Source organism: Phascolarctos cinereus, unplaced genomic scaffold (assembly GCF_003287225.1).
Source record: "Phascolarctos cinereus isolate Bilbo 61053 unplaced genomic scaffold, phaCin_HiC Scaffold_3;HRSCAF=262, whole genome shotgun sequence".
NCBI classification, from domain to species: domain Eukaryota; kingdom Metazoa; phylum Chordata; class Mammalia; order Diprotodontia; family Phascolarctidae; genus Phascolarctos; species Phascolarctos cinereus.
This window is the reverse complement of record NW_027555736.1, coordinates 67,231,029-67,249,980: the sequence shown is the minus strand read 5'-3', so window position 1 is coordinate 67,249,980 and position 18,952 is coordinate 67,231,029. Positions and strand designations below refer to the sequence as shown.

General features: G+C 44.8%; 1 protein-coding gene across 3 annotated transcripts in view; it reads right to left on the bottom strand.

The window, feature by feature from the left end:
- Window positions 1–18,952, bottom strand: part of AP3B2 (adaptor related protein complex 3 subunit beta 2) — a 56,366-nt gene that overhangs the window by 20,107 nt on the left and 17,307 nt on the right. For all 3 annotated transcript variants that reach the window (XM_020997054.2, XM_078150898.1, XM_020997053.2), the window contains exons 2-14: window positions 13,216–13,291; window positions 12,675–12,749; window positions 12,304–12,399; window positions 10,536–10,696; window positions 10,207–10,273; window positions 9,826–10,008; window positions 7,634–7,920; window positions 7,336–7,390; window positions 6,132–6,203; window positions 5,056–5,118; window positions 4,540–4,672; window positions 4,018–4,127; window positions 3,618–3,794 (exon numbers count right to left, since the gene is read on the bottom strand). In XM_020997054.2, the coding sequence (XP_020852713.1) occupies window positions 3,618–3,794; window positions 4,018–4,127; window positions 4,540–4,672; window positions 5,056–5,118; window positions 6,132–6,203; window positions 7,336–7,390; window positions 7,634–7,920; window positions 9,826–10,008; window positions 10,207–10,273; window positions 10,536–10,696; window positions 12,304–12,399; window positions 12,675–12,749; window positions 13,216–13,291 (1,555 nt within the window). The remainder of the gene's footprint in view (window positions 1–3,617; window positions 3,795–4,017; window positions 4,128–4,539; window positions 4,673–5,055; window positions 5,119–6,131; window positions 6,204–7,335; window positions 7,391–7,633; window positions 7,921–9,825; window positions 10,009–10,206; window positions 10,274–10,535; window positions 10,697–12,303; window positions 12,400–12,674; window positions 12,750–13,215; window positions 13,292–18,952) is intronic.

The window sequence follows — 18,952 nt, the reverse complement described above, 5'->3', positions numbered from 1 at the left end:
AATGTAGTAATGTCATGAATGCATGCTCAAAATCCTAAAAAGCTGATTCTTACAAGATTCCCTTCTTTTGTAGCCTAGCCATTATTTCTGTCAACATGGATGGTTCAAAGGTGAACAGTTGGTAGCAATTAGTGCCTGCCTAGAAAGCTGAACTACCAAGAAGCAGGAGGGGGTCCATAGCGAGACTTGCAAGGTTAAGTTCAAAACCTAGCGGCATAAGGAGGCTCTCATGGAGGTCACACTTCACTGCCTTACAGATGAGGCCATTAACAGGTATGTCATAGAGCCCTTTCCTCACCTGGAATACATAATTCTTAGTATGGTGAGAAAAAAAAATCAAATTATCATCTAAGTTGTGGTATCACATTTAGGTCTAGTGAGTGAACCTGTATGTCACTAAGGAAACGTTGGAACGGGACTCCTGGGCACCAGCCAGCCTGGAGGGGGCGATGCAGGACTCATAATCCTTTCATGTACTGGAAGAAGGCCCATCTTCCATTCTCTCCTGAATGAATCTTTGCTACATTAATGAGAATAATGATAACTAGCCCTTGCATAGCTCTTTAATGTTTGCAAGGTACTTTACATTTGTCATCATAACCACCCGGGAGGTTGAGGCTCTTATTATCCTCATTTTACAGATGAGGAAAATAATGCAGACAGAGATTAAGAGATTTGCACAGGGATGCATAGGTAGTGATTGTTTAAACCTATTATCAGACTTAGGTCTTCCTGACTCCAGGTCCTGCACGCTATTCACTGCGCCACCTAGTGGACTTTATAGCCAATGCTGGTGGTCTAACCATGTCAATTTGTGGCCCCCATATTCTCCTTAGTACGCTGCATATCACTACCAGCAGGTATTGATTAAAGATGGTTATCTCATTCAAACCCCAGTAATTAACCCATGGCCCCACCTTGTCCTATTCTTTTAGGCGCCAAGAATAATAAGGCCCCTGTAGGCTACTGGGAAGGATGAAGGATACCTTTCTGGAAGCTCTCCTGCAGACACTCACAGAACCTACCACACTTTCTCATCAAGGGTATAGATCTGTCTAAGCAGGGAAGCCATTACAAGGAGCATATCGATCTCTAGGTCTGCATGGTGGGACAGGCTATAGTATAGACTCTGGGATTCCATTGGTAAAGTCAGTAGGCCTACCTGAAGAGATATCACCGTAGCTGAATGCTGGTGTCTATCCATTGGGGAACGCACACTCACTGCATCCCCAGCCATGTCTAGGTTGTTGTACTGCTGAAGGCATCTTCACTCTAGCACTTCCTTACCTGTTACCAGTATCTGACACACAGTAAGCATTTAATAACTGTTCTTCCTCTCTCTCTCTCTCTCTCTCTCTCTCTCTCTCTCTCTCTCTCTCTCTCTCTCTCTCTCTCTCTCCCTCTCTCTCCCTCTCTCTCCCTCTCTCCCCCCTCTTTTCCTCCCTCCCTTCTTTCCTTCCATTCTTCCTTCCTTCCTTTTCTTTTTGTTCTCCTTCCTTTTTCTTTCCCAACACTAAATACCTAATAGATCTCACCAGGTGGTTTTTTTAAAATGCTGCTTTCCAGGACAAGGCCCTCCACCAGAAGTAGGTACTAGAGCTATCTAAACATTCTCAGATACTGTCTCTAGCAACCCTTACAGAGCCCAAGCTTTGTTCTTCTATAAACAACAGCATACAATCCAGGGTCAGATCCCTCACTCACACTTTCTCAAATACCAGTTGATCAACTGATTCATTAATAAGCAGCTATTAAGCACCTATTACACGTCAGGCCTTGTGCAATAAAACTGGTGGTTATTTATATGTATGGTCAGATTGGCAAAGACCACATCGTCCCGAGAAGGCCAGTGCTGTATTTTGGTCTCATTAAAACATGGATCCAAACAAAAAAAGCTGGTTCAAGATTTTATGAGATAGCTGCTGCTGAGGCTGCAGAGCCGCTGATCCTGGAGGTCCACAAGTCAATAATGTGGCCTGAAAGGATCTGACACCACTGGTCTAGCAGGCCCTAAAGCCTTTGGACCTAAAGCTCTAGGCCCTAAAGTTACCACTCCCTCTACCTCACTGGGCCCTTGGGGAGCTTCTCTAATGCTTTTGGTCCTGGAATCCACCAGGCCTCTCTCTACCCCAGGAGAGACAAAGGTGGGTTCTTAGAAGCATAAGCCTGGCTGGTTGTTAGCTAGTGTCAAATTAGCATTCCAGGCCCCACCCTGCTCTGAAATTGCTCAGAAATAGTCCCTTCTCTCCCTGCCCCAGCCTGAAGGCACAGACAAGTAATCCACAAAGGTAGGTAGATATAGACACACATCGGCCCCAGTCAAGAGCAAAGGGGCATGGGAAACTCCTTTGTGCTAAGCCCCACTTGCCTACCATCACAAGTTTTGTATTTTCATAGATCTGTAGCTAGAAGGGACTTCAGAAGACAGGCAGTTCAATTCTCTTACTTGAGAGAGAGAGAGAGAGAGAGAGAGAGAGAGAGAGAGAGAGAGAGAGAGAGAGAGAGAAGTGGGAGGAATTTAATTTATTAATTCTCCTCCCCCCATTTATCAAATGTTAATCATAGAAAATAAAGGCTAGGCAATAGTTAATGAGGCAGTGTTGTTCAGTTGAGTCACTTTTGTGGATTTTTCTTGGCAAAGATACTGGAGTGGTTTGCTATTTCCTTCTCCAGTGCATTAAGGCAAACAGGTTAAGTGACTTGCCCAAGGTCACACAGCTAGTGGATGTCTGAAGTCTGATTTGAACTCAGGTCTTCCTGACTCCAGGCCCAGCTGTATCCACTAAAGCCACCAAGTTGCCTTCATTAAGAAGTGTGTAAAGAAGTCTCCCAGAATCAGAAGGGTAGCTTCCCAGTTAGGCTGAAGACTGGCCACACCCCTGGAGGATTTTACAGAGAGAAGCACAGCCTGGGAGGCAGTAGATGCCCTGTAAGTCTTGGCCCCTGGGAGAACATCACACTTCATAAAGGGATAACAAGAAACAGGTCTCTACACTTCCTTTTCACAACTAATAAGTGCCTAATCAATCACCTCCATTGTCTGCCCAGACAACTGAAGCCTGAGGCCAGAGAGTGTAAGTGACCTTTCTAAGGTCTTCCAGATAGGCAGGGGCAGAACCCGGACTTGACCACAGATCCTTGGCTCCAAACCCAGCCTTCCTTCACCCTGTTCCACCCTCCCTATCCTCTCTCGTTCCCTTGAGCTCTGTCACCAAGATCATTTAAATGTTTTCTAGCTGAAGTTCCACATATAATTCTAACTCATCTTATATTAATCCACGGTCATTACTATAGAGACCTCTGACCCCAAAACGTGTTGGGTTTTTTTTTTGGTCCAGACATGTGCTTTCACTAGTTCCCTGATTCGAAATTTCCTCCCAAATCAGGCACATTAGCAACTTATCTGCAAGTTAGCATTAGAGCATTGTCTGGAGCACTGAGAGGCTGTAACTTGCCTGCTAACTCCAAGGCTCCCCTCCATCCGCTAGACCTCACTGCCTCCTTCCCTGGGCCTATCCCCCCATGAACTACAGTAAGCATTGGTGAGTGTCTCTGCATGCATTTGTGGGTGTGCCAGGGTACAGGTGTGTGTCACCAGGTGTTTCTGTGTCCTCTACCTGTTTGGAGTTGGTCAGGTAGAGCTTGGCAGCAAGATTGATGACCTGTAGTTTCACAATATCTTCCTCTGCTGTGAAGGACTTTGCCATCTTCCGTAGAACATCAGGGGCGATCCTGGGCACATGCTCACAGTACTCACCAATGAGCCAGAGGATGCTGGCCCGGGCCATGGGTACCTGGAGGGGCACAGAGATGTGGGCATCAGAAGGGCAGGGGCCCAGTAAGGCCAGGGTAGGGACATGAGCATGGGGAGGGGTTGCTTGTCTTTCTTTTGCCCTATCCTAGAGTTCTGAGGGGACCATCTGGGTCCCCTCAGAGTCCTCCCCATGTATCTGATGCCTGAAGCTGGGTTCCTCCTCTCATGGTTCTGTCCTTGCTTCCCAAGGGTCACATGCCCACCTGGATATTATCTGTCAGTTTAGCCAGGTGTTTAATGATCTCCCCATGTTGTGAAGGCTGCATCTGCAGCAGCTTCTTAATGACGACAACTGATTCAGCAACGACAAGCTCTGGGAATAGAGAGACAGTGCATGAGGACCCAGTGGACACACATGGGCCACAGGTGACAGACACAGTGAGTCCTGGAAAAGCGGACAGACAGATGGACAAGGATTCACGTGATGGACACATGTATATGTGAGGCTCGAGAGAACAGATCACTACAAAAGACTTCAGAGATAATCTAGTTCAATCTCATTTTATGAATGAAAAAAACACAAACTCATAAAATAAGAAACTTGCCCAAGATCACAGAGAGCCTTGATTTGGAACCAAGTCCCCTACTCCAAATTCAGTGCTCTTTCCACTATACCAGACTGCTTCTCTGGCTCCACAATCCTTCCCATTCTCCAATCCTTCCCCACTGCCCATTGTGGCTGGGCAAATGGATGGATACTTCGCATTAGATGAATGGACACTAACCATCACGGTTGGACAGAAGCTGCACGAGGCCATTGAGACAGGTGTCTCGGACACGGCCAATGTTGGTGGCACATCTACCAATGGCCTGGATTGTGGCTGCCACAAAGTCTTTGTCCATGCTTCGGATATAGGTCTGGGAATACAAACATGAGGCCGGGAAGTAAGACTGGGCAGTGATCTCCGGCTCCAGGTCCAGTGTCTCTATGGGCAAGGCAGTGATGGTCTACCATGTTCCAAGTTGGGCAGCCAGAATGGGATTACCCAAGCAGGAAGTGCCTTGCCTTGACTTGGGAGGGTGGGGTCTGGAAGCCCAGAGATGTTGGGAAATAAGCAAGATGGGGGTAGGGCAGAAGGGATGGAGGAGCCAGTGTTCCTTAAAGCAGATTTGATCTGTTTTCCACTGAATCTGGGGTCCTGAAAGATCTTGTTGATCTCTTCATCCCACTGAGTGATCATCTGGGATGATCTCCATCCCCCAGGCACAAAGTCCACTCTGACCAAAAGACAGCCCTGTACCTGAAATTCCCTTAGGACCGTAGGAATGTTAGTCTCATTGGCAAGGTTGGTTAGCACCTCCAGCTGTAGGGAGAAGCAGAGAAAACAAGTAACGTCTAAAGACCTGCAATCTTCTTATTTGTCTTACATTTACATAGTATTTATGACTCTCCTAGCCAATATCTCACTTGATCATCACAAAAACTCAATGAAATATGGGGAAAAGTTGATTAGCTCTTTTTACAGATAAGAAAATAGAGGACAGCACAGATTAAATGACTTGCCCAAGTTAACCCATAGAATTGGTGACAAAGCTGAAATCAGAACCCATGGTTCCTACCTCTGACACCATTTATTTCTCTTTCTATTCTTAATGAGGATGTGTTTGTATGTAGGACTGAAAGTGTTTGCACCTGGCCAAGAGTATATGCAACTATACATGTATGTGTCTGCATAGTGCATGTGGTTTCTTTAGGGCTGGCAGGTTTGGCAGGATGCATTTGCTGGGGAATGGCTATGTGCCCATGACAGTATTTATGTGTAGGAGAGGTTTGGGTGTGTTTCCAGAAGTGTGATCACACTTGGTGTTGAAGAAGAACAGTAAACAGGGCTAGTCCATCTGCAAGGCCAAATGCCCATGATTGGGATAGGATCATTGGCATTGGGGTGGAGGCAGAGATAGGGAAAGCCATAGGCAAAAGTGTAGAAATACAGACAGAGACTGGACAGATGGCTATGGGAATAGGAATGTTTATAGATAGGGACAGCCAGTCTGCTCTAAATGAACTTCTAAATGGAATCAAGTGACTTCATTTCCCACAGACTCCTCAGATATCAGCTGCTCTCTTGCCTAAGCCTCATGCTGTGGTGATCAGGGCTCCAATTCCAATTGTGTATGAAGACCTGATTTCGGAGCCTCAAGCTGCAAATGTCAGGGGACAGCAAGGCTTCTGTGCAGGTGTTGGGGAAAGTCATGTGTAGGCCTCTCAGGGAGTTCTGTACACCCTTGTAACGATGGTGGTTACACACTAACGTCACTGAAGGCTGGGTATAACACATCACAGGAAAACTAAGTCATGTATGCCAACATCACTCACTTTCAGAATCTTGATCTGTGTTGGGTCTGTGGACCTGATGTAGAAGCTCTTCAGATACGGCTCAAACATGCCCTGACACAAAGAGATATTAACAGGGACTGGTCATCTCCCCCCAGCCCATGGACAAGCTTCTCCCCATCCCCACATCAGCCCTTTGCTCTCCACTTCTACCACTACCACCACTTTATTCTCATTACTTCATATCTGGACAATTTCAGCCTTCCTACTTACAAGCTTTTCCCTCTCTAATTCACCCTACACACTAGTGCCACATCAACCCCCCTGATGCTCAGCTCTTAGCACGTCCCCCCTTTGTTCAAAAACTTTCAACTCCTTGTTTCCTACAAGTTGAAGTTCAAGCTTCTCAGCCTGACATTCAAGGCTCTCCAATACCTAGCCCCAGCCAACTTTTCTAGGCTTCTTCCTCCTGGCTTCCTTACTCTACCCCTCTCTAACTAGGCCAGTTCTCTCTCTCTCTCTCTTTCTCTCTCTCTCTCTCTCTCTCTCTCTCTCTCTCTCTCTCTCTCTCTCTCTCTCTCTCTCTCTCTCTCTCTCTCCCCCCCTCCTTCCCTCTCTTCCCTTTTTCTCTCTCTTCCTCTCTTTTTCTCTCCTCTTCTTTCTCTGCTCTTTCTCTCTCTCCCCCTCTCTTCTTCCTTCTCTTCCCTTTCTCTCTCCCCCTCCTCTCCTCCCTCTTTCTCCTTTCTCTAGCTCCTTCTTTCTCTCTCTCATTTCTTTTTCTCTCCTCCCCTCTCTCTTTCTCTTTCTTCCCCCTCCCCTCAAGACTGGGTCTCCCTCTCTCACCTGGGCTCAAAGTACAACCTGATCCCATTACTGATTAGCACCAGAGCCGTGATCTGTTTTGTTTCCGACCTGGGCTGGTTTGCCACTCATTAGGCCTCCTGGTGGCTCCCCCAATACAGGAGACTCACCATATTTATGCCAGACTTAGTGGGGACACCTGATCGGCTTGGCCCACTGCAGTGCAGGACTCCCAAGGTCAAAGAGATCCGCCAGCCCCAGCATGTCTGGCAGACGGAATGACAAGCAATGTGCCACCACTGATCCCTGCAGTGTGCTATCTTCACCTCTGCTTTGGCTCATGCAGTTCCCTGTTGAGGTGCCACCTTTCCACCAGTGCAATCCTCAGGCCTTTTGATCCCACAGTGCTTACCGTGGCCCTGAAGTCTTACTCCAACTGACTTACCCGGCGTTTGATGGACATAGTGGCCACATTCTGTAGCACCACATACTGGACTTCACTGTGAACAAAAGAAGGTCAAGACTCAGGGGTCACTGTGTGCAGGGTCAGGTGTCATTGTCTAGCTAGGCACTCAGTACCTGGCCTTTGGAAAACAGTCCCAATCTCAGCCTTGGAATAGGACTGAGGTTTTGTGTAAGTGGCTAGGACTGGGGTCTAGGTCAAAGTCAGGGTAGGAATCAGGGCCAGGGTGGGTGTGGATGTCAATGTGGGTGGGGGTCAGAGCCCCTCTGGTCTGCCCCACCTGTGGCTCCGCAGCAGTCGCACCAGTGCTTTGGCGATGACTCCCACCTCCGCTTTGGGGGCCAGGTGGAAGTAGAGCTGAGCCACTGCCATGACCACAGCTGCACTGCGGCTCTGGAGCAGCGGCTTTGTGTTGCGCAAGAGCAAGCGGTGGTCAGGATCCATGATGTATGGCCTCCGGGCAGCTAGGGGAGCGGCTGCCTCCTCCAGTCCTGGCCCTGACCCCTTCGACTCATCTTCTTCTGATCCATAGAAGGCCTTCTCAGGATTCTCCTCCAGGAGAGATTCCTGGAGGGTGGAGAAGGGATGGGAAGAGTACTTTAATGATTTTACTTGGGCACCCTTTCCTTTTTTCCTTCAAATCTGCTGAAAATCTATCTCTTCCAGGAAGCCTGCTGAAACTATCCTTTCCCATGAATCTAGCATCCTCTTCACTGCTCTCCCCACAACTTTTCTTTCTTTCCTTTCTTTCTCTTTCTTTCTTTCTCTTTCTTTCTTTTTTTCTTTTTTTCTTTTTTTCTTTCTTCTTTCTTTCTTTCTTTCTTTCTTTCTTTCTTTCTTTCTTTCTTTCTTTCTTTCTTTCTTTCTTCCTTCCTTCCTTCTCCCAGGTGAGTTTATTTAGTATTTTATTTTCCCCAGTGACATGTAAAAACTATTTTTAACCATCATTTTTAAAACTCTGAGTTCCAAATTCTCTCCCTTCCTCCCTCCCGACCCCTCCTCATTGAAAAGGCAAGCAATTTGATACTAGTTATAGATATGTAGTCATGCAGAACATTTCCAACATAGTCATGCTGTGAAAGAAAACAGAGACAAAAACAAAACTCAAGAAAAATAAAGAAAGTAAAAAAGTATGTTTCAATCTGTATTCAGACACCATCACCATCAGTTCTTTCTCTGGGGAGGGATAGCATTTTTTCATCACAAGTCCTTCAGAGTTGTCTTGGATCATTGAATTGCTGAGAATAGCTAAGTATTGCTGTTACTTTGTACGCAGTACATTTCACTTTGCATCAGCTCATGTAAATCTTTCTTGGTCTTTCTGAAATCAGCCTGCTCATCATTTCTTATAGCACAATAGTATTCCATTATAATCACATAGCACAATTTGTTCAGCCATTCCCCTACTGATGGACATCCCCTCAATTTCCAATTCTTTGCCACCAGAAAAGAGTTGCTATAAATATTTTTGTACTTATAGGTCCTTTTCCTTTTTGTTTTTTAAATCTCTGTTGGGATACAGACTTAGTAGTGGTTAGTAGCTGGTTCAAAGTGTATGCATGGCTTTATGGGCACAGTTCCAAATTGTTCTATAGAATGGTTGAATCATTTCACAACTCCACCAACAGCGCATTAATGTCTCATTTTCCCCACATCCCCTCCAACATTGGCTAATAGGACAAAAAAAGAAAGTGACCAATCTAATAGGTATGAGGTAGTATTTCTCCAATCAATAGTGATTTAGAGCATTTTTTTCATATGGCTATAGACAGCTTTGATTACTTCATCTGAAAACTGTTCATATCTTTTGATCATTTATCAATTGGGGAATGGCTCTTATTTTTATAAATTCAACTCAGTTCTCTATATGTTTGAGAAATGAGGCCTTTCTCAGAGAAACTTGCTTCGAAATTTTTTTCATAGTTACTATTGCTAACTGTATTTCCCTCCATCCTATTCCCCCATTTATTATATTCTCTCTCTCTCTTTTTACCCTGCCCTTCCTCAAAAGTGTCTTCCTTCTGACTACCCTGTCCCCCAATCTGTCCTCCCTTCTATCACCCCCCTTCTCTTATTCCCTTTCCCTCCTACTTTCTTGGAGGGTAAAATAGATTTCTATATCCAATTGAGTGTGTATGTTATTCCCTCTTTGAGCCAATCCTGATAAGAGTAAGGTTCACTCCCTCCCTCTCACATCCCCCCTCTTCCCCTCCACTGTACCCACTGCTGCTTTCTGTGTCCTGCAGGTTCCATTCCCAGCCTTTTTTGTCCCCCTCTCTACACTTTCCTTCGGCAATCTTATCCAATATGACCCCTAGCTGCCTCTCCTGAGGCAAAATAATGTTTTCTCCATCAGTCAGAGGGCTCTTTATTAGATCTGGCTTCTCTCTATCAGCCCTAGGGGTGAAAACTGCTATTTATTTAACACCCCCCCCCAATCACTTGTCCCAAGTCCACTCTTCAGTGACTCACATTCTTGTTGGGACTCAGGAACTGTGTGCGGGCATAGCGGGTCAGCATATTGATGATGACAACCTGGCCCCACTCTTCCACATCAATCAACAGGTTACATAATTTACGGTAGTTCTTGTGAATCAGGTCAATACGTTCTGGACACACCTCCTCAAAAGCCATTACCACACTTCCAGCCACCAGCTGAAGAAGACCCAGCCAGGAGAGGGAGGAAAGATTGAGACCAAGATATGGACAGATACACGTAAGCAACAGAGATGAAAGGTCAATTAAGGGGTGAGGAGACATCATAAGCCCTACAGAATCCCCCCAACACCCCTCAGTGTTTTCTCAGGCATCCACACCCCCTTCCTTCCACAACCCCATCCGTGCCCTCCCTACCGTGGTCTTGTCGGCCAGAAGCTTCTCAATGACTTCAATCAGCTGATCCTTTTGGTCAGAGTCCAAACTGGAGGGATGAAGGGCTTGCTGGAAGGGATGCAGCCTCCCAGTCTTTGAGCCTGGGACCCACCCACACCATGCTACTCTGATGCCCAGACCCCTGACCCTTTGGTACCTCCACTCCCCAGGCTTCTCCACTCCCCAGTTCTCCATCATAGCTACCACCCCACTCCCATGATCCCTCTATCCATCACCACTCCTAAGCACCTATGGTTAAACCACTGTTGGAGAAAACATTAGAGATGAAGCCCAGGATCCAAGGAGGTCACCTGTACAGTTTGGGTATAGCATGGGCTGCCGTTTTCCGCACATAAGGGGACATGTCTGAAGCAGCTTCCTTGATGGCTAGCATCATGATGGGTACTATGATGGGCACGCGGATGCTGGAGAGGACTCGGAGGGCACTAGCCCGGATCAGCTGGTTAGGGTCCTACAAGGTAAAGGCAAGGGAAGAAGGAGGTAATATCTTCTGTGGTCATTGTACGCTCCCAGCCCTAAGCCCACTCTCACCACTACTTCCCTGTCTCCATTTGTCCTGACAATCTCTGGTGCCTAAACATCTTCCTTCTGAAACCTGAACCTGAACAATGCACCAATGTGATGTAACTAAGGAAGTCCATGGTCTAGCTGACTCATGTCCCATATGAAGAAATCTGGTGACTTAGAATTAGCATGAATTGGCATGGACTGAGTGTTCAGAGCAGATTATAGGAGGAGTTTGTAGAGGAAACTAATAAGGCTACCTAAAGACTGATTTTTAAAAAGTACCATTTTCAGTGGCTGACATATGTACTATGCTTGTGCCTGGTCTGACATGGCTATGAAATACACGCTCCTTTACAAAATATTCAACAAATGGTTGGTCGTATGGCTTCTGCTTGTGTCTGCTAAGGAGGAACTCACTATGACCTTCCAAGTCCATCCATTACACTTTGGGACCACTCTAACACCAAGCCTAAATTGGAATGTCCACCTCTGGCTCCTAGTTCTGCTCTCCAAGGCCAAACAAAGCAAATGTAATTCAAGTGACAAATCATTGAATCTTGAAGCTGGAAGGGACCTGAGAGTCTCTAGTCTAAATCCCACATTTTACAAATGAGGAAACTGAGGCCCAGAGAGCAAAAATCACTGATATAAGGTTATACAACTAATGGCAGAACGAAGACTTGAATCCAGACCTCTTGACCACCAGTCCAGTCATCATTCAACTCATACTCATGGCTTTAGCTAGAACTCTGCAAAAAAGGAAACTTGGATTCTTTGAAAAGTATTTCTTCTCTTCCAGTAAGATGTGATAAAAAATTTTTTCTTTTTTTCCTCATAATTTTCAGCTTTAGGCCATTTTTATTTAAGTACTCTGCTACTTGACCTTAGGAAAATCATTGAAATCTAAGTCTCTGTCTCCTTTTCTAGAAGGTAGAAGCATTAGACTAGATGGTCCCTAGAATCCCTAAAATTCTGATTCCCTGGTTCCTTCAGGGCTTCTAAGTCTGAAGATCACATTCTGATCCTAAATTGTATTGAGCTGTCTCGTCCAGGTAAGGCTCTTGTCCCCAGCTGAAGGCTATGCCTCTGTTTCCCTTGTCTCCACTATAGTCTTGTCTGGCACAGAACTAGTCACACTGTAGGCATAATATTGTCCAAGAAGAAGGACTCTTGTTCTTCAGTGATTCTTGAAGTGACAATATCAGAACTAGAAGGAACCTTGTATATCATCTCACTTTACAGATGAAGACATAGGGATCCAGAAAAGTAACTTGCCCAGGGTGATACAGGAACCAAGTGGTAGAGCTGGGATTTGAACACAGGCCCTTTAACTCTAAGTTCAGTGTTCTTTCTCTTATGTCATAGGAAATTCTTAGGAGCAGGAATGATTATACCTTATGAGTCACTCCCTACAATGTGAAACATGCAAAAGAATCCTCCCCCATGCCCACCTTATTCACTCCTGAGAAAAGCTCCACCCCATTTCCAACCCCTCTTCCCTCCTCCCACACATACACCCTGACCCTGGGGAAGAAGATTGTGACCTCTGACCTTCAGGCCACGTTGGAAAGTCGAGATGGACAGCAGGGCCAAGTCTTGCTGTTCCTCTGCATAGCGTACCAGGTACACATACACCAGCTTCTTCACCTGAGAGGAGAAACTCTCCTGAGCAGATGGTTTCCGGGACCCCTCCTCCCCTAATTCCAACCCTAGATGCATGCACACAGAATTTTTCATCTGGGAGGGGGAACATTTCTGAGAAGATGGTCACAGACACACATCTTCCCCAACCCCTACCTAGGCACGATATACATGAACTTCTTCGTCGACTGGGGCACCCATCTCTACCCCTTCTCTCATTCCCTATAACTCCCTATCTGGGTCAGTCCCTCCCCATTGGGCCCCTCCCTGTGGCCCCTCACCTCAATGTTCTTACAGGCTACATTCTTGACCACAGCTGGGAACAGGTCAGAAGCATTCTTCCCACGAGCAATCATCTAGGGGAAGAGGAGGGGGCCAGAACAATAATTAGCAGAGAACAAAAGAGGCTTTGCCCTAAACCATCTGTCCTTAGATGGAGAAGGATGCGTCTTCAGCACAGTCTTCTGGAAGCAGAGGGTAGAACTGCTCCCACAGGACTCTCTGGGGTCAGGCTGCCTTCTCTAAGTTTGACCTTACCTGAGATGGGTCTATCCTCTGGGACGTCTCCCTTGCTACTTCCTCCATCCTCCACCAGACTGTGCTATACTCTTATCTCCACCCTGTCTTTGTACCTTATTTATTCTATGTGTTCTCCTGTGAATGAATTTGCCAGAAACATAGTATTTTTCTGGCTATAGATCTTAAGGATTCATATAGTACCAAGTAGGTAGGACCCCAAGAGGGTGAAGGAAGATCGTTCCCACCAACCTAGTCATCCTCTCAGGCTTTGCCCTCATTGGCCTCCCCATCCCCCTCTCTCACCGCCACAATCCTCTTCATGGCTTCCAACTTGAGAGAGTCTTTGTTGGTGTCCAGCATTTCCTTCAGGTCATCATGCCTAGGGAGGGATGGGAAGGAAGAGATCAGCCAAGGAAACAGAATAGATTGGGGATGAGGTTAGGTGAGGGCACAGGGAAGACATACAAGAATATACAGAGAGGGAATGGTGGTAAACGATGTGGTGATGGAAGCATTAAAAAAGGGAAGGGATGCATTTAGACCCTTGACCTCACAAAGTCTCTTGACCCCATAGGTTTCACAGATCCTGCAGAAAACATCAGCTTTGCAGATGCTGCAACTGGGCCCACCAGCCAGTGGTGTTGGCTAAGGGTTGCTCAGTCTCAGATCACTGGTCTGATTCATAAGGGACCAGGCATCAAGAGCAAGGCAAGAGCATCCTTCAGCAGACTGGATCAGCCACCGAGAAGCCAGAAGCAGGGCAAGGGTGAAGAGACGGTAGCCTGCATATCCAAAGCAGCTGCGTCGTGACACAGCAAAAAACATGTAGGATCTGGTGCTGGAGGATCTGCATTTGAATCCAGCTTTGTTCCGTATGGGTGGCTCAGCTAACCTCTCTGGGCTTTGGTTTCCATTTTCAATATTTATCGAGACTGGAGAGAGGGTGACTCCCTCTATAGCTTCTAGCCCCAACTTCTAGGCTCACCCTTTTTATTCTATAAGGAAGTCTCCTTTAGTTCATCCGGAAAATGAAGGGCTTAGAAGAGATAACCTCTAAAGTTCCTTCTAGCACTATTCTAAGGCCAGAAATCCCAGACAGCACTGGACATTAATAATTAAACTAATGAATAAGGAACTCTGTAATCTTGAGTTCCAAGCACTTAGAACTGTTGTAATAATTGAGATAATGAATATTTAACATAAATAGCTGACATTTATTTAGCACTTAAAAGTTTACAAACTGTTTTATATTATATATAGGATATCATTTGATCCTCTATGAAGCCTTCGAAGTGCTGTATTATCTCAATTTTACAGATAAGGAAGTGGAGGCTTAGTGGGTAAAGTGACTTTATGATCCTAGGGGCCCACTGGTATCAGCTACATCTGCCTTTGTCTTCTGGGCCATCCTCACCTGTTCTTCCAACCAAACTTCTCTTTCCCTAGATTTCCTAGGAAGAGAGCAGTGGGTTTTCTAATTTTTTTTTTAGTAGTACAATAGATGGGACAGGGAACTAGGGAGAGAGACTCCTGTTCAGAATAAAGGGGCAAACTCAGAAGCCAGGGCTAGAAGCTATAGAAGGGCATGAGGGGCCCTTCTAATCTAGATAAATATTGGCATTGTAGAGAGCTAAAAGAGATCAGCCTGAATTCCACTTAGGATCCCATGAATCTCATGGGCAATATTGATTTGGGGACTTTAAGACTTCTTAAAACTGTCTAATTCTCCTTATACTTACGTCAATGCTTCAAGAATCTATAATTCTACTGTTATAGATATCATACCAAGACAGATTATGACTGTTTTATGCCTTAGTATAGCAATCAATCAACTGAATGAATCAATAAGCATTTGTTCATTGCCAACCCTGTTCCAAGCATGGTACTACGTGCTGAGGACATGAAGACCAAGATGAAACAGTACCTTCCCTCAAGATGTTCATGTTCTACGTGGGGAAAGGATTTGTAAGCATGTAAGGGAATGTGAGATACATTCACAGACACACAAAGCAAAAACCAATCGTGTCGGAATAGGGAAGAAGAAATTGGGTGGATCAGGAGAGGCCCTTTGTAGGGGGCGGCAGGAGCTGAGCTTTGAAGGAGGAGAGGGTTTCTAAAAAAGTAGAGGTGAAGAAGTGTATTCCAGGCTTGGGGGCCATCCAGTGCAAAGGAATGGTGACAGAACATGGATTGTCATGTATGGTGAACAAACAAACAATAATTAACCTAAAGAAGTTAGCTGGAGACATTGTACAGCGCTTTACATGCCAAACAGAAGAGTTCGCATTTTGGTCTAGAGATAACAGGAAGCCCCTGGTGCTTTCTGAGTGGAAGAGTGATAGGGTCAGACATATGCTTTAAGAATACTAATCTGTAGTTCTCAGATGAAGAAATTAAAGCCATCTATAGTCACATGAAAAAATGCTCTAAATCGCTATTGATTACAGAAGTGCAAATCAAAACAACTCTGAGGTACCACATCACACCTATCAGATTGGCCAACATGACAAAACAGGAAAATGATAAATGTTGGAGAAGATGTGGGAAAATTGGAACACTAATGCCTTGTTGGTGGAGTTGTGAAATGAACCAACCATTTTGGAGAACAATTTGGAACTATGCCCAAATAAAAATGTGCATACCCTTTGACCCAGCAATAGCACTTCTAGGGCTATATCTCAAAGAGATCATACAGATGGGAAAGGGACCCACATGTACAAAAGTATTCATAGCAGCTCTTTATGTGGTGGCAAAGAATTGGAAATGGAGAGGATGCCCATCAATTGGGCTGAGCAAGTTGTGGTATATGAATGTAATGGAATACTTTTGTGCTGTAAGAAATGATGAACAGGCTGACTTCAGAAAAACCTGGAAAGACTTGTTATGATCTGATGCTGAGTGAAGTGAGCAGAACCAAGAGAACATTGTACATAATAACAGCTACATTGTGTGATGACCTATATTGATAAACTTAACCCTTCCCCAGCAATACAAGGATCTAAGACATCTCCAGAGGCCTTGTGATGGAAAATGCTATCCACATCCAAAGAAAGAACTATGGAAGTTGAATTGCTACCTTTTTTTTTTTATCTTCTGTTGAGTTTTGTTTCCTCTTTCTGATGGTTCCTTCTATTGGTCTTAATTTTTACTTACATCACTAAGTGAGAATATGTTTAATAGGAATGTAAATGTATAGCCCATATCAGATTGTGCACCATCTTGGGGAGGGTAGTGGGGAGGAAGGGGGGAGAAAAATATTAAACTCAAAAGCATATGGAAGTGATAGTTGATAAATCAAAATAAATTAATAAGAAAAAAGAATACTAATCTGTAGCTGTTTGGAGATAGGACTGAAGTGAGGACAGATCTGAGTGAGGCAAGGAGACTAATTAAGGGGCTATTGTACTATCCAAGTGAGAGGTGCTGAGCACCTACATGGTCTTCTCAAGTTCAATCTTTTTTTTCCCCAATTGTGTCTGACTCTTTGTGATCCTATTTTGGGGTTTTCTTGGTAAAGATCTGGCAAAGTGGCTTGCCATTTCCTTCTCCAGCCCATTTTACAGATGAGGAAACTGAGGCAGACAGGGTTAAGTGACTTGCCCAGGGTCACACAGCTAGTAAGTGTCTGAGGCTGGATTTGAACTCAGGAAGAAGAGTATTCCTAACTCCAGACCTGGCACTCTAGCTGCCCGTTTAACAGTTGCGATGTAAAAAAAAAATCAGCACCTGGTAGCCAGCCCTTTGGAAGAGCCTCTCCAGACTCCTCAGAGGACAGATACTCAGTCCCATACTTGAAGCTGAGGGAAGTAACCTGGTAGAGTGGAGGGGGCAATGGACTTGGAGTAAGGGAGACCTAGATTCACATTTCACCTCAGTCACTAGCTGTGTGGCCTTGGCTAAGTCACTTAACTTGTCTGTGCCTCAGTTTCTTTACTTAAAAATGAGAGTCAGACTTTATGGCCTCTGTATTCTCATCCAACTCTAAGTCTGTGATCCTGTGATGAGAAGCCTGTTCTGCTTTGAGTTTGTACTGGTATAGCACATGCTTTGATGACCTAATGTCAACACTATGAAGAGACACCAGACACACACACTCTATATTTGCTTCCTTGGACCCTATAATTCCATGGTTGCTGATAGAAACACTAAAGCCATTAGCCAAGAACTTCCTCTTTACTTCTCCTCCTGTCAAATCACTCAGATGTCTTCCCTCACTAGCTCTTCCTTCATTCATGTCTCAACTTAATAAGTGGCTTCTTCTTGTCAAGGCAAACCCCTCTGCGTGCATTCTTTTAAAAATTGTTATTGATATATTTTAAACATTTATTTAAAAAATTTTTGAGTTCCAAGTTATCTTCCTCCCTCCCACTCCTACTGAAGGCAAAAAATAAATCAACTATACATGTGAAGTCACACAAAACATATTTCCATGTTAGCCATGTTGAAAAAAACCAACAAGAAAAATAAAATGGAAAAAAATATGCTTCAATCTGCATTCAGACTCCATCAGTTTTTCCTCTGGAAGTGGATAGCATTTTTCATCATAAGTCCTTTGGTATTGTCTTGCACCCCTGTATGGATCAGAACAGCCAAGTTATTCACAGTTCATCATCATACAATATTGTTGTCACTGTGTACAGTGTTATTTTGGCTCAGCTCACTTTACTTTGTATCAATTCATATAAGTCTTCCCAGGTTTTTCTGAAACCAAGTTGCTCATCATTTCTTGTAGCACAATAGTATTCTGTCACAATCGTATATATACCATAACTTGTTTGGCCATATGGAGCCACATTGTTTACCACAAAAAGAGCTGCTATAAATATTCCTGTACAAATAGCTCCTTTCCCTTTGATCTCTTTGGTATGCAGACCTCGTAGTGGCATTCATGGGGCACAGAGTATGCACGTTTGTATAGCCCTTTGGGCATAGCTCCAAATTGCTCTCCAGAATGGTTCTCCATGCACCCAGGATCCCATTTCATCTTGTCTTCTCTTCAGATTGCCCCTTTGACCCCCATTTTTACTTGCTCTTTCTCTGCTATCTGTAAACGTGCCCATCTCTCCCCCTTCATTAAAAAACCCTCACTGGACCATCCATTTCCACTAGTTATTGTCCCATATCGATCTTCCCCTTCTTGGCTAAACTCCTTGAGAAAGCCTTCCAGAATCAGGGCCTCCACTTTCTTTTCTCTCAGTTAGTTCTAAAAACTTGATTCTTATCTGTCCTCGCCGGCTTTTCCAACCAGATTTCTTTCTCCCTAGATCCCCTAGGAGGAGAGAATAGCTCCCCTCTCCTGTACCTGAACTAAGGAGAGAGACTTCTATCAAGAATCAAGAATAAAGAATCAAACCAGGAAGGGTTGGAAGCTATCGAAGGGGAATGAGGCAACCCTGAGGGGAGGAGGTTTCTGACTTCTTCAACTAAAGTGCTCTCTCTAAAGCTATTAATGCTTTCTAATTGCCAAGTTGATTGGCCTGTTATCAATCCTCAACCCTCTTGACCTCTCTGCAACATTTGGCACTGCTGATCACCCACTTCTCCTGATACTTCCTCCTCTATAGGTTTTCATGACACTACTCGCTGCTGATTTTCCTCCTATATATCTAAATCCTCCTCAGGCTTCTTTGCCATATCTTCATCCAGGTTATGTCCAATAACCAATGGGTGTCTCCCCAAGGCTCTGTTCTGAACCTTCTCATTTTACTTTATACTCAAAGTCAACATCCAAAATAGACCTCATTATCTGTCTCCCCAAACCTTCCCCTCTTCCAAATTTCTCCATTATCCTCAAGGATATCACCATTCCCCTAGTCACTCAGGATCATAACCATGATGTCAACCTCAACTCCTAATTCTCATTCACCCCCACATACCCATTGCCAAGTTTTGCATTTTCCTACCTTCATAATATCCCTCATACACACCTTCTTTTCTCCACTCAGAGCCTAAACCCTCATCATTCTCTCTTGGAAAATAACCTGTTGGTGGTCTCCTTGACTCAAATCTCTCCCCACTCCAATTTAGCTTCCACTCAGCT